This window comes from Ambystoma mexicanum, chromosome 5q, assembly GCF_040938575.1.
Source record: "Ambystoma mexicanum isolate Mex_15411 chromosome 5q, UKY_AmexF1_1, whole genome shotgun sequence".
In the NCBI taxonomy this organism is placed as follows: domain Eukaryota; kingdom Metazoa; phylum Chordata; class Amphibia; order Caudata; family Ambystomatidae; genus Ambystoma; species Ambystoma mexicanum.
In genome coordinates this window covers 503,171,144-503,187,285 of record NC_090933.1, presented here as the reverse complement: position 1 = coordinate 503,187,285, position 16,142 = coordinate 503,171,144, and the positions used below count along the sequence as shown (strand labels likewise).

General features: G+C 45.7%; 1 protein-coding gene across 2 annotated transcripts in view; it reads right to left on the bottom strand.

The window, feature by feature from the left end:
* Nucleotides 1-14,463, bottom strand: part of MEP1B (meprin A subunit beta) — a 465,679-nt gene extending 451,216 nt beyond the window's left edge. Inside the window, exon 1 of one of the 2 annotated variants that reach the window (XM_069620973.1) lies at nt 14,328-14,463. In XM_069620973.1, coding sequence (XP_069477074.1) covers nt 14,328-14,333 — 6 coding nt within the window. In that variant the 5' untranslated portion in view covers nt 14,334-14,463. Of the gene's footprint in view, nt 1-14,235 lie in introns of both variants that reach the window. The other variant, XM_069620975.1, reaches the window with a different exon arrangement.
* Between the last annotated feature and the right edge of the window lie 1,679 nt (nt 14,464-16,142).

Below are 16,142 nucleotides of genomic sequence, written 5' to 3'. Positions count from 1 at the left end.
AGGTTTTTTCTTTGTAAAATTATTTTTGCGTATTTGCACTTTGCACGTTCTTAATTATTCACAATATATGCAGTAGTTGCAGAAATTCACGAGAGCCCTGTCTACAAGATTGACTAGAACAGCCTATGCAAAAAGGCTCAACCATCCCAAATTCAGACTAGCAAGAGCGGGTGGATTCAGCTTTCCAGTCATTGCAGCTAAACAATGGAACACATTACCCCCAACTCTGACAGCGGAACAATCATACTGGATCTTCTGTAAACAATTGAAAACTTGGCTCTTTACGTAGTGTACCTTGATGCCCTGCCATTAGAAAAAACCCTGTCCCATCTCTGTAACACTGTTTAGTAACGCTTTTACAATGGTCTGCTATCTTTGTTGTTCTTTCTCTGCAAGCTAGGCCTTGCTGCCCACGGGTTTAGTGCACATTACAAATTTAAAAAATACATGAATAAAATACATTTTCAAGCCACATACTTTTCTGGGCTGCCTTGTAACCATTTTGCAGAGGCATTATTTTCCCCTTTCATAGTGAAATATGCTTATTTTGGCTAATGCTTCTATAAGGATTTTCCATGTATTTCCAGGTTGTTGTACAATGTGGTTTGTTGCATCAGCCTCAGCGTGAAAGGCTTCCACACTCCATGCACGCCCTTTGTAAGCCGTCAGTGATGTGTTAGGGCCTTCTTGGAGGTCCTCCTGATCATAAGCGGAGGAAGGCATTTAAAGAATGCAGAATCCTACAGTTGGTTGTACTTAAATGCTACTACCAACAGCAACTGTTTATTCCTATGAACAGCATTGTTGTGTATAACCTCTTAAAAAGCCATTATCACCTATTTGCCTAAATGCTACATCCCCAGACAGAAGCCATAAGTAAATGACTTAGCCGGTGGTACAAGGCACTGCCGGTGGCTGTGATATTCGGCTATAAAAAAAAAGTGTAGGTAAAAAAATTAAATCCCCCGGCCTTAAAAACTCTTCAGGCCTTGAAGGGAAGGACAGCTCTACAGCATCCTTTAACATGAGGGGTAGAAATGTGCAAGGATTCCCCAAAGTGGGTCCACCTTCACACCACCTTTGCTGCATAAAGTGCTGCAGGGTTATTACCGGCCCTGCTATGCATAGATGTATATGTAACAGTAGAGATAGTGTCCTCTACTCTAACCAATCTGTTTCCATACTCCAAACAGGGATGTACATTGGTATTTTAAAACGAATAAAGGCACATCCTGTGTAAGCATGTGATAACCCCATATTTCCGGATGCGGTAGCAGTAATTATCATATGTAGTAATTGGGTCACAAATATGCCAAACTCATAATCAGGTCTATGAGTTTCAACCCTGCTCCCCCCTTCCTTGACCAAACTATGTGATTCTGGGCAAATCATTTTACATGAATATGCCTTGTTTTCGTTCTCTGCCTCTTTTGGGATCACCGGGTGCGAGGGGGTCATTTTAAATTGAATGCAAACTGCATGCATGGGGCGGTCAACATTAGGACGTGTGCGCTGCTGGGTCCTGTATAGAATTTGTCAACTTTAGCAAGGCGAAGTAAAACCTGGCAAAATACGCCTTTACTCTTTACTTTTACGCCCCGTCTTGTAAAAAGGTAAATGCCACCAGTATATCCCGGGACATTACAAGTCGCGGTGGCCAGGGATGTCAGGCGGCAGGAACTGTAAGTCCACATTCCCTTGGCGTCCCGGAGGACTCCACGGAATGGGGTCAAGGAAGCACTGGCACCGTTGCTAACGGTGCCGGTGCTTCTGTGAGAAACATGCCTGCAGGGGCCGGTACTCCTGGCAGGTCAGACATACCGGGAGATCAGGCTCGCGCAGGTTCCGTAATCTGGCGGTCCAGAATGTGTGTACCAGCACCCTTATTTCCAGACCGCCAGACTTAGAATGAGGCCCAGTGTTTTCAACTAATTCCTATGAAGCCCACCTGCTTTATAAGAGGTGCTAATTCAAGGTGGATTCCATAGGAAGCCATTCGTTTTACGCCACGATGTAGGTGGAAACCACGGTGGAGATGCAAACTCTGCTGCATGCCCCTCCTGTAACTTGGATGGGATCCAAAAATGGCTTGGAGCACAAAAGGAAGGCGTAAAAACCTTACATCTTTCATTTTTGCTTTAATTTTGTGCTCCAGCCAGTTTCAAAATGGCCCTCTGTGAAGTGATTATTTTCAGTGTATTACACAAAAGGACTCACTCAAGCCAGGTTTAAGGTATCTACATATATGACAGCAATTGTAATCATGACCACTTAGAAAGTTCGAAGCACAGACAGAATGATCTCTTGGGTCACTCATGGCAACACCGGCTGTGACCTGAGACTCCATCCTCACAAATAAGTGAAGTAAATGCTGCTGAATGAAAGGAGGTGCTTATGACTGTGAGCTGAATCCTCCAAACGGAAGGGCAATGCAAACTCAGCGAAATAGTAGCCGATATTCAGCATAATGTACGCCCTGCTGTGAATTAGAAGGTTACGGCAAGACACCGAGGAGTACCGTGATCACATGTTGACTGAACGCTGAGGTGACTTGCAGTAGCCTAGCAATGTACAGGAGGGGGTACTTTATGTCGTATAATACTTCAGAGGGTATTACTTGTTGCCTTTGCTGGGAACACTGGCTGGTGCTCCAAAGCAGCACAATAGGTTTACAGTTCTTTCAAGACATGTTCTTAAGTAAAGAGGGGATGGGAAGTGCACAGGCAGGTCTCTTACTGATGAGAACCAAAGCTGAGGTGTTCTCCATGTCAAGGGCGTTCTGAGAGCAGCTGCCATGGCTTGTTTGCAAATATATCGTTTTTTGTATATATAAACTCTAGTTCTTGCCACTGCAGTTATTGTTTTGTAGTGCTGCAAATAATTGTAGACAGAATATCTTTTCGCAAAGATAAGGGATTAGTCAGACCAGCTATGGTTTGAGCTTGGAACCTGCAAATCACACACAGGCGCCGGTCTGGTCCTAATCCACCTCAGTGTCTTGCTGAGAAGAGGGGTGTTTTTAGTCTCTGAAAACAATGGTAAATGTTACAGCCGCTGGTAGACTTGTGCTTCCTTTACTGGGCCATCCGGGCTGACAATGGTACAACACTTGGTTTATGCCGAGGTGAGTACCGTGACATTGCTAGGACACACTCTCAAGTCCACCACACAACCATATTTAGCACCAGGTATCATCTGGTCCAGTTAATGCCAAAACAGTCTGCACATTCCTGAAACGTTCTCTCACGCTGATCAATAAATAATCATGAACTCTAGAACAGGCAACTCCAGCTTCCCAGGAGCAGCCCCCAGAATCTGGAACTCCCTCCCAAACCATATTAGCAATGAGCCTTCATTAATCAAATTTAAGAAATTCCTCAAAACCCGGTTATTTAACAAATACTAATGTCGCTTCAGACACATAGTAATACATCAGCTATCCTCTGCCCAGCTAAGAATATTCCTGTATTCAATCACAGCGACTGTTGCACATGCTGGAAATATTAATTCCACGTGTGACCATATGCAATCGAAGAACTATCCACTGGAACTAAGATTCATACCCAAGTAACAAGCCTGCATCCAGACCTCTCGCCTTGCAACGTAGTTACTCTCTTTCATGTCTCCATTGATGTATCTCATGCAAGCTACTATTTTCACTGTACTGTGCCTGTAACTACTAAGATTAAGACCAAGTATAACTGTATAATCACGCCGCGATACCCCAGGGTTTGGGCGTACACCACATGCAATAAATAAATAAATAAATAAATAAATAAATAATCACAGTTAAGAAGCGCGGTCCCAGCCCATATTCAGTGATGATGTTGCTGTGAAAATGACCACTAGGTGGTGACATTTCCCTAAAAATGCCCCCTCCAGACAAACACTTTCCCCAAATATTTTAGGATTGGAGGTAATAATATATAACTATACCCCTTCTGGAATATTTGGAGAAAGAATTTTAGGGGTCAGGAAAAAAGGTCACCTACCTGGCGACTTTTTGACATCGACATTATCACATGGAACCAACACAACCAAGATCCCCCCGCATTACCTGTGCTTTTCCTGCCCCAAACTGTTGGGCTACTGGCTTATCCTCTTTCCTAACACTTCCCCTCTCCCACAACCCATAGTGGTATGCACAGACCAAGGTCTGGCGACACCCAGGCCGGGTCACGACACACCACTTTTCGGACAAGGTCGGGTGCAGTAGAGATCACTAAGGTGGTGATGGGTGCAATATAAACATTGAAACACCATAACATCACTTTATGGCTGAAATCATTTATTACAGGCACTTCAAGTCGCTAGTGTGCACTCTGAGGCCCACAGGCATGCGGCACGCAACAAAAATTAAATAATAATCAGGGAGTTCTGATGACAGAGCACGCTTGTAATAAAAAAAAGAATGGACAGGACTTTATATATTACGAGCAAATAAATATTTTATAGATAATGCCCTATTTTAATGTGTGTGATAAAGTGTTATCATTAGTCGGGTGCACAGGATAGCTCAGGGGCAACGTGCTCGCCTTGGAAGCAAGACGGCACAGGTTCGATCCCTGGGTCCGCGCTTAGAAACCTCTGGGTGGGTATTAAGCGCGTTATAAATAACCTATCATATCATTGCTTGGTGCGGGCATCTCAGAAGCACCCTCCTGCAATATTACTGATTAAGCAACGACCCAGGACATGGGGAAATCACTGAACTCCGATTATTATGACACCACCGTTATTTCATCCCTCAGCCTCCACTTCTGTTATTCGCAGCTGTGCTTGTTAACATAAATACCCTTCTCTGGGTCCAAGTTCTGTACTTATTAATTGCAGAACAGCTCGAGGGCTATCATTTCATATGTACTCCCGCAGATCCGGGGCGCCAAAGTACACATTAGGCCAAAAAGCGAGGCCAGACTCAGAAATATAGTTCTATTTAAAGAACATTCATGCCTTCTAAATGTGTGGTCCTTTCCGAGGGTCGTAGACAGTACTTTGGCCTTCGGCTCTGCTTGGCTCCCAAGAGTGTATTTAAAATATAGTCAATGTGACTTGAGACTTACTTCCGCTTTCTCCCAGAAGAGCGAGCGTGAAATCCAATGTTCGTGCAAGGGCTGCTAAGTGCCTGGAGAGAGCTAAACCGCAAGCAGGACGTCCTTCTAGTGGCCAGGCCGCAAAAAGCATCAACGGCTCTTCTGCTCAGCAACAGAGCAAGCATGGCCGGCAGGCAACAGAAGGGAGTCATGGATTGCCATGGCAACTCATGCATCATGGACCATTCTGTCTTCTGTCCATTATCAAGCTATTTTGGGTCTACCGAAAAAACGCTCTTTTCAAAAGACTACCAGTCTGCCTGGGTAAGTGCAGGCGAGTTTCCACCCTCTTGCTTCTCACATGTGTGAGGTTTGCATACTACCGTCTAGATGGCAGGAATGGGAAATGAGAATGCAGCCGGTGCTTAGGTCCTATACACCACCCGCGGAGGCAGTCAGCATAGCATATGTCTAGAACTGATTCTGTCCCATTCCCCTATTTGGAAAGCACACAGAAACTCCATCAACAGGGCTTCTGGACGCTAAAGCATGGCCACGGGTAAGATAACAGATGTGGAAGGACGGCACAACGTAAATCCACACTATCGAGTGAAGGGAAGACCCATGAAAGTGGATGAGTGTCGCCATCAATGAAACAAATGTACGTCACAACGCCGGGTCCACCCCCACGCTTCCACAAGACCATTCCTGCAAAGGGGCGGGGCTGGTGGAGGGGTGGAATTCCATAGTCACTGCAGGTGTGTGAGAAAATAAAGAAAGGCAGATAGTGTAACATCACCTAAGGGGAGATAGTCCCTTTAAGGGTTCCGAGTGACATCTGATAGACAATTAGAGCGTAAAACCTTGGTGTCATCTTCGACTCATCTGTCTCTTTCGCTCCTCATATCACAGTCCTTGCCAAGCAGGCCCACTTTCAGCTGCACCTCCTGAGAGGCATTCTCCCTTTCCTTCCCACAGAAATTCAATGTGCCTCATTACGACCCAGACGGAATGGGTTTAACGGCGCCGGTAAAGGTGCCGGCGCGGTTAAACCCATTCCGCCCTATTACGAGGTTCCTCGCGTGACCCGCTCTGGACGTCTGGTCAGACCAGACGTACTTTGCAGGTCCTGCAAGGGGACCAGGGAGCTAATAATGGGCCTGTTATTAACGGGCCGTTGTTAGCTCCCTCCCCATTCCCATTGAGCCCTATGGGGGCTCAAATGGGAATGGGGATGGGTACATTGAATGAGGAATTACCGGGTCCTCCAAGGTTGGAATGGCCCAGTAATTCCTCATTCAAGGAACCCAGACCCGAGTTTGGAGGCCCAATATCTCCAGAGCTCTTGTCCTCTCCAGGCTGGATTACTGCAACAGCCTCTTCCTTAATCTTCCTAAATCCTCCTTTCAGTAAAAAACAAAAGGAGTTTGGTTGCCCTAGTGGACAGGTAGAAGGATAGGTCAGATACAAATGTGCAAGCAAAAGAGAAAAGTTCTGCTACCGGACGTTGACAATAGAAAAGGTTAGATTATTTGAAACCTAATTCGGTCAACCAGTAATTTAAATAGAGCTAATAGTCAAATTGTTTGTATTGGGTGCCAGAAAGAACTCACAGACCAGTAAGAAAATGTATGAACAAAGAAATGTGTTTTCTTATTTTGCTAATAATTTGTGCCATAAAATTGGCAGTCTATAGATCCAGCATTGCACGGGGTAAAGGAGAGAGGTACGTGGGAAGCATAGACAGTCTAGACAGGAACCTCCCTCACCTCCCTCTCATCGGCCTAATACCACAAAAATACCCATGCTCTCTCGCCACCCTCATGTTTTCCCTCCTTCATCCTCCGCGTGTAAAAAGAACAGAAATGCTTGGCATCCTGCCACGCTTCCCCACCTCCTGTGTTTCCCACACATGGGGAAAGGTTCTGCCACCAACACATGCATGCATTTAATTTTATTTGGGTTATTTCTTTAGCACACCCTCACCAGAAGACAGCAATACAATGTCCAACATAAGATCTACAACTCTACTCCAACAACTATGGAATAAAAAACACCACAGAACAGAAAAACAAATAGAAAAGACAGTTGTACATATAGTAGAAGGAACCTCCCCCAGTTAAACCCCTATTAAGAGAAGGCTAGTGTAAATAGAAGTGTCTTCAAGGCTTTCTTTTAGCTTACCAAAGTAGGGGTGCCTCTGGATACCTCATGGTGTGCAAGAAAGAGAATGTTCGTAAGATGTCTGTGTTTGATTATTGTACATTCTTGGGGTGTTGTTAGGTTTTGAAACAAGGGACGTCATAGTCTGTGACAATTTCATTGGACAATAAAGATGTCTGTGCATTCCTGAATGGATGCCTACAGAGAAAAACTATACGTGAAGTAGTGTGCATGGAGGTAAGTAAGTGTGGTAGCTCTACCGGTAGAAAAGGGGTATTGCTTGGAAGCTGCAGTTACAAAGGCATAGATAAAAAAAAGTGTAAAACCTTGGTGTCATCTTCGACTCCTCTCTCTCCTTCTCTCCTCATATCACGGTCCTTGCCAAAAAGGCCCACTATCAGCTGCACCTCCCCAGAGGCATTCTCCCTTTCCTTCTCACAGAAACCGAATATCTCCAGAACTCTTGTCCTCTCCAGGCTGGATTACTGCAACAACCTCTTCCTTAATCTGCCTCTTTCCTCCCTTTGCACCCCTTAAACTAATCCAGAATGGAACTGCAAGACTTATTCTTGGCCTGAAGCCCAGGGACTGCATCTCTCCAGCCCTTAAATCTCTCCACTGGCTCCCAGTTGCTGCAAGCATCAAGTTCAAGACCCTCTGCATCATCCACAAGGATTGAGAGGCCATTACGTTTTAAAGGATTATTCTATGTACTGTCATCTATTTTAACTAAAGTCTGGTGAAACTGTGTATGAATTGTGTTGGAGTATATCATATTTATTAGTGTGGAAAGTTTTAATTAAACTGCATCACACTATCAAATAAAATAAAAAAGGCATTGATAAGACATAGCAGGGCCACCACATCATCCCTCTGCACCAACGGGCACTCTTGAAACACTCTCACCAGCATAGCAGTCATCACACACACACTAGAATTCCAGATTGACTCTCCGGGCAGTAGATGCTAGGATACTACACACCTCCCTCTTAATTAATATTGAACAAAAGGAGATTTAGCTCCTCAGACTCACAAAGCACCCAGAACAACACACACATATATACAGCCCTTCACAATGCTGCTCCTATTTACCTGACGGATAAAATCAAGAGAAAAACATCTACTAGACCGATAAGAACTGCCAATTCCAATTGCTTGGCAGTACCAAGATTCAAACTTGCCAAAATTGGCGGCATTAGCTTCCCTGTGACAACCGCTAAACTATGGAATGCTTTGCGACATAACCTGAGAGCAGGCCAACCCTTCTCACACTTCAGAAGGAATTTCATCAAACACATCAATTTGAATAACTTGTAGATACCCATGTATCTTTAGCCCAACTGGTTTGTATAGATGTATTATTAGAAAACCACCAACAAATGTATATAATTCCAACATTGTTTGTAAACTTATTGTACCTTGTATATTATTTTTCTGTAATTATCTGCACACACCTGTAAGTATGTAAATTGTACATTTTTGTAACATTGTCAATGCTCGATTCTTGTAACATTGCAAGCTTTGCATATTCTTTCTGCTGCGCCCGGTTACCTCTGGGTCTGGCGCGCATTATAAATTAATAAAAGAAAGAAACAGCTCTCAGCACAACTTGTAAACATCTCACACGCGCCTAACATCCAGTGAAACAAACGCACAAGGAACACCACACATATACCCATGGGCATAGGACATGGGGAAGAAAGGGGGGGACAAATCCCCCCACAATTTTAAGTGGGGGGGATACAATGGCATTTATCCCCCCCAGTTTCCCCAGGTTTGTGTTGCTCTGCAGCCTGTGCAGTGATGCGTGCAACACACTTCAGAAAGCTGCAGTGGGTAAACAAGGTCCTTCCTTCCTTCCTCCCTCCATCCGCCTTCCCTTCCTCCCTCCCTTCCTTCCCTCCTTACTTCCTTCCTTTTCCTTCCTTCCTTTTCCTTCCGTCTTTCATTCCTTCCCTTTTCCTTCCTTCCTTCTTTCCCTTTCCTTCCTTCCTTTTCCTTCCTTCCTTTCCCTTCCTTCATTCCTTCCTTTTCCTTACTTCTGTCAATCCTTCCCTTTCCTTCCTTTCTTTTTCTTCCTTCATTCCTTTTCCTTCCTTCCTTCCTTCCTTCCTTCCTTCCTTTCTTCCTTCCCTTTCCCTTCCTTCCTTCATTCCTTTTCCTTCCTGCTTTGTCCTTTTTTCTTCCTTCCTTTTCCTTCCTTTTCCTTCATTCCTTCCTTTTCCTTCCCTCCTTTCCCTTCCTTCCCTTTCCTTCATTCTTTCCTTCCTTTTCTTTCCTTCCTTCCTTCTTTCCCTCCCTTTCCTTCCTTCCTCCCTTCATTCCTTCCCTTTCCTTTTCCTTCCTTCCCTCCCTTTCCTTTTCCTTCCTTCCTTTTTCTTTTCCTTTCATTTCCTTCCTTCCTTTTCCTTCCATCCCCTCCCTCCCTCCCTTCCTTCCTTCCTTCCTTCCTTCCTTCCTTCCTTCCTCCCTTCCTTCCGTCTTTCCTTTTCCTTCCTTTTCCCTACCTTCTCTTTTCCCTTCCTTCCTTTTTCCCTTCCTTCCTTTTCCTTCCTTTTTCCCTTCCTTCCCTTTTCCCTTCTTTCCCGTTTCCCTCCTTTTCCTTCCTTCCTTCCTTTCCTTCCTTTGCTTCCTTCTTTCCTTTTCCTTCCCTTTTCCCTTCCTTCCTTTTTCCTTTTCCTCCCTTCCTTCCTTTTCCCCTTCCTTTCCTTCCTTTCTTTCCTTCTTTCCTTTTCCTTCCTTCATTCCTTTTCCTTCCTTCATTCCTTCCTTCATTCCTTCATTGCTTCCTTCGTTACTTCTTTCATTACTTTTCCTTCCTTTTCCTTCATTCCTTTTCCTTCCTTCATGCCTTCATTTTCCTTCCTTTTCCTTCCTTCCTTTATTCATTCCTCATGTCAGCTGCACATTAAAAGAATAAGGCACACGTTAAACAGCCATTGGGACTTCTTTTCGTTCACCATGCCAAAACATCCCCAAACCCCTATCGGCTGCTAATGATGGTGACAAGAGTGGTATTTGCATGGTTCTTACCCAAAGAGAAACTCGACAGCGCCAGAAAGGCGATGACCAACATCCCCTTCATTTTTCCCTGCTCTCCTCGTCAGCATTGGGTGCCCTGATGCCCCTCGTTGAGGTGTCCTCAGGCCTCCCCTCCTTTAGAGAAGATGGCAGTGGTTGGCAAGTAGAACCCTGAATATCTTCTCTGGCACAGCTGTGGACGTGATGAGTCTCAAACTCCAAATTGGGTGTTGGAACAGGCCCATGCCCCGGTGGGTTCTGCCCGGGCACAGTGTTTGGATGAACCCTGTCCCGCCTGTACTTGCCTGTCCCCCCCCGCAGGACATGCCCTGGGACTCCCAGAACACTGAATGCTGAAGGCTGGCAGGACTGTCGCACAAGCTTGGCTGTGAGCCAATGCCAGGCCTTGCACTTGGGCTGGGATAGAGTTTATGGGAGGAAGACATTCACCCACCAACAATGCAATGTCCTCTGCTTAGAAGCAACCCTTGGCAAAACAATGTCCCATAGCATGAGTCCTGATGTTCTGTTCTATATACTAGAAAGTCCCCCCGCCCCACTTTACTTAGGGCACTGCACACAGTGTAGTCATGGTTTTTCAATCTGCTACTGGCTAGCGACGAAGCAAAATGTGATTGCTTACATTCTGACACATGCAAACATCATGGTATGACTGATCTTGTACAGGGCAGTCATGAGGTGGGTGCCAGACGGCAAAATGCCCCAGGCCTCGCAGGGCACAGGGGTCTTGCACGCTGCGGTGGATGCCTTCCTACCGCTCTGACTGCAGTCACATACGTATGCTCCCTTGCACATGTGTGTTTCGCAGCACGCACCTTATGGGGAGGAAGTAGGGTGATAGCTGACTACAAAAGGGGTGTTCCCATTGTGACCCATCCTCTTCATTCAAGACACTGAACTCATGCAAAGCATAAGTCTATTTGACTGAATACATAGAGATGTTCCAACCTGGCAGAGGCCCCACACCTGGCAGTGCCCCCCCCCAACCTGGCGGAGGCCCCCTCATCTGGCTGTCACATCCAAAGATGTGATCGAACTTTTTTTTACAAGACTTCCACAAGTCATGGAGATGTTTTGTGCGCTGATGAGTTGATGGCAACTAAGTTGAAGGAAATTCATTGAGCATGTATGTACTACAGGCCCACTGCATTGCACCCCGTGTGTCCACTCACTACAGCGTGAAGTGCACTATTTATACTCAAATCTGTGTAAGCGAGAAATACATCGTGAACTTTCATTGAAAAGCTTTCTGTTCAAGTTGCACAGTTCAAACCCATTAAGCAGACGTCGCGCCGCGCACCAACAAACCTGGGCTACCACAACAAACATCAACACAATGCTGTGTATTTTCAGATCTTTTCAAGATGTAACTCTGCTAAAAAAGGCCATTCTCCTGGCAGGTCTAGGACTAGATGGAGCAGCACACACCACAATGAAAGACAAGCATCAGCCAGAGTTTTACATTAAGCATTCTCCTCTCAATGTTGCCGTTTACTGTTTCCACTGGCTATTTATTTGCCTGCACATACAGGAAAATCTATCAGACTAGGACAAGGCCTAACATTGTGCTCTGTCATTCCATCAGTGTATCATGTTTCTAAAGTTTGTTAATAGTTCAGCTCAGTTAATGGCCATAATCGGAAACGCTGAGTTATGCCTCAGAGTAAGGAGTTTGTGTATGGTATCCTCGCCAGAATTGGTTGCCTCTTATTGTGCGATATGTTAAATAGTAAAATGCGTCTCTTACATACTGCTTTGAAGCTTTCAAAACACTTTCTATGTATTGAAACCAGGAGTGTTTCCTGATTGGGGATCACCTACCATTATGAAGTCTTAGATACTCCCACTCCTTAGCACATCTGGCCCATCTCAATTTAACAGAAGCCAAGCGTGTACAGAGTCTACATTCCAATCCGAATGTACACAGGTTCTGGCTCTTTTAACTAATTGCAGCAATGTCAGGCGAACAGTCACTGAGAATGCTGCTGCGCGAGTGCGACTTTTTAAGTATCAACAGGAGACCTTTTTTGCTTCACTCCCATGGTTGATGATTCCAATAAGGATTTGGAGACCTTAAATATGTATTTTAAAGCTTAAACATTGGTGCCTCCAGTGGAGCTTGTAGAGAGGTCCCCAGCCTAGTGTGTAAGCATGGAGTAGTAGGTGAGTGCAGAGTTATTGTGAGATGCAACTGAGACCAATAAACAAGTTGCTTGTTCAGGTATTTACAGGAAGATGGGCACTTCAGGGAAGGAATCCTGGCCTCTTAAACTGTTTCATGAATTGAGAAACTTGAGGGGCGTACCCTCATTTTATTTCATGAATCATGATAACAGGAAAAGACAGTGACACTGGCTGAGGGGAGGTGTGTGCATTACCTTTAGTTGTAAATCAGTTTAGGCCCATTGGAGGCAGATTTGTTCCTGTGCCCACTAACACATGTTAAAAGCAATCTGTCCTTTTCAAACGACTCCTACAGTTTTTTTGTGCAATGTTCGCCCGTGCTTTTTAAAGTCCATACAAGAATTCAAGTCGTTTTACTGTCGTCACCAGATGTAAGTAACTTACTGTTCTTGGTAACGTAAGAGGATCCGTGCAAGTCACATTTGGCTGGGTGGCTACTCCCGCCATGGCAGATGTGGTAGCTGAGACAGTCCCTCCAGTCCTGTGGCTGCAGAGACTGCTCAGAGTAGCGCAGCAGAGCCTGCCCCCCTCATGGTGCAAAATTGGCTGGTTTCCCCCTTGCTTGCGCCCCAGTGAAGGGACCTGAGAGCAGGTGTTTTCGGGGCAGACATAAAAGATCTATCGATCATGTGGTCCACAGGTTTGATTGCGAGTGGGATGGAATTGGTGCTTTATTCCTGAGGTTGCCCAAATAAATGCCATTGGGCCTCATTACGAGTTTGGAGGCAGCCATTCCCTTAATAAGGGCATGGCTGCCTCCAAACTCGGGTCCGGTTTCCCTGAAAGGGGAAATACCGGGACATTCCGACCTTGGAGGTCCCAGTATTTCCCCATTCAGGGAACCCGGACACTCACCATCCCCATTCCCATTTGAGCCCCCATAGGGCTCAATGGGAATGGGGAGCATGCTAACAACGGGTCCCTTAATGACGGGCCCGTTGTTAGCATGCTGGGCCACTCGTGGGACCCGCTAAGGACGTCTGGTAAAACCAGGCAAAGTACCAAGGTGTCCCCTGTCCCCCCAGATTTTATGGGTCTCCTACGCCCCTGCATATACCCCTGTGCTTGCAAAGGCACCCTTGTAACCACAAGCAAGCATGCCATGACCTCAGTCCTCACATGCAACACAAATGTGCCCTGCAGAGGAGCTGCAGAGGAGCAGTCACAATGATGCACGTGGCCATGGGAAGTTTTCTTTGAGTTTTGCCGCAAATGTATGTAAAAGGTTAAAGGGGATTGGGAGGAGCGGGGGCAGCAATGTCATAAAAGAAAAAAAGAAAACGATAAATTCTTCTACGATGTAAGAACAACTCGATGGAATTACATACTACCGAAAACGATGTCTGCATTGCATGCATTTGGAAATGCAAAGTTTAAAACATTCAAGTAACTCAGCGACATGAATTGAACATTAACTTAGTATACAGAGAACTGCTCACTAGGAATATGCAGAGAACACTTGCATCCTAATGGGGCGAAAAGATCCCGGGTCCATGGAAAACAAGCACGAGTCCTGTTGCAATTACGAACAGCAACTTGGCTGTGAGCTAAGGTGTACAGGAGCCAATTAGATTAGGAAAGTTAGGCCTTGGGACTGGGAGTCAACGGTGGAGGAAGGTTGAGTGGTAAACATTTAACGCTTTGAAGAACTGTGAGTCCACCTACGGGGAAGGAAAAGTCCTGAAATTGCACACGCAATGGCAGGAAGAACTAATGACAGCACCCTCAGCAAATACAGTGCAAAGAGAGAAAAAACAAGTCACCCCCAAGGGTGTAGATGCGAAGCATCAACTTCCTCGGGTGATGCTGTTACCTTCCATGGGTTACCAGAATGCAGTCATACTTTCTGTGCAGCACCCCGGCTGCCATAGCGCCTCAGAAACATGTCCACGAATTGTACAGCACCTGCATCTCCAAAGGGGGCTAAGCGTCCACGCCATGCTAATGCTTTCCGAGCAAAACACATGATGATCGCTGACATAACGCCGGCAGAAGGCTCTACTCTGACAAACATGCGTGTCTCCCCCCTCCCCCATCCCATTCCTGAGATGCCACCCTGGAACAGAATGAAAAACAACACATCCCAGAAGCCCTGGTGGCACGTACTATGCGCAAAATGGCAGCACTCGAACGTTCCATCCCCTAACATTGGTGAATCAACTCACGGCAACATTGCTCCTGCAAGTTCGTTGGACCAACGTCATCCTCATGTGGGAGGCCGTCGATCTGCAAGAGGTCCACTCAGCAGGAACCCCCCCCCCCCCAACTGACCACTCCAGGCACTCCTACCGGTCTCTATGCTCCCCTGCTTGCACTCCTCAGCACCACCGACTGAGGAGAGAGTCTTGGTGTAGCCCGCACCCCCACCCACACACTCTGGCACCCCATGGCACAAGACACGATTGGGAAGGGGGCCTGATCAACATTGGCACAGGCGGCGACATGAATCCACGCTTTTCTTCTCACCGGGATGCAGCACGCTTACCTCTCCACGATCCTGCTGCACAAAAGTACCAGTTCCCCCCTCCCACCCTGACAAATGAGTGTGAAACAGCAGCCTGGGGTACGTGAGCCCTGAACAGTAGCCTTGCTCTCTACTCACTCAGCCCAACAGCTAGGGCGCAGCTTTATGACTCTTCATGGGGGCCATTGGGAGATGGTGTATCAGCCCAAGTCAAAAAGGAAGATCATCCTGGAATCATTCTGGAGTCATCCGATGACTCCATTCTAGAGTCATCCATGGATAGTTCAGGAAGATCATCCGAAGTATTCCAACAGGCCAAAATATGTAATGAGATGATGACTCTAGAGTTATCACAGAAACTACTACAGGATGAGTTTGGATTACTTCCAGTGATGATCTTGGATTACTCCAGGATGACTCCATGACAACTTCAGGATGAGTGGGGATTACTCCTGGATGACTTTGGATGACTCTAGGATGACTCCATGACAACTTCAGGATGAGTTGGGATTACTCCAGGATGACTTCCGATTACTCTAGGATGACTCCATGACAACTTCAGGATGGGTGGGGATCTGGGGATTACTCCACGATGATTTTGGATTACTCTAGGATGACTCCATGACAACTTCAGGATGGGTGGGGATTACTTCAGGATGGTTGCATGAGAACTTTAGGATGGGTTTTGAATTGTGAATGATTCTTGCAGACCACTCCATGATGAGTTTAAAAGATTTCAAGATGCTTCCAAAACATTTAGGAAAAGGGGTTTGATTACCCAAGGATGTATTCCTTTTGAGTAAGATTGGTGGCATTACTTTAGAATGACTCGTTAGACTTATGGATAGTTTACTGGAAATAAATCTAATGAATTTTGCAGCTGTCACTGTCCATCTTTGCTAGAGCACCCAAATGTTGTTAACCAAGTTCACCGATTTAGTGCACAAAACTACAACCGCCCCCTCCCATGTCACGAACCAACCTGTAAACTCCCTAATTTCAATTCTCACCTCTAGCCAACAGGGCCTCACACCCAAAATTACAAAGCACTGCATTGAAACACACACTTCCAGTGACCTAAACAGAATCTGTTAAAGGTCTACCTGCATGGCAGACTGCCGCCAGTCACTTCACCCAATATCACTGAGAGCAGCCAACATTATTATGATAGTAAAATACTGAAGCTATACATTGTTGATATTTTATTATAGTATTGCTGTGGCTATAAGATGTCTTCAATCAAACATAGGCTCAGA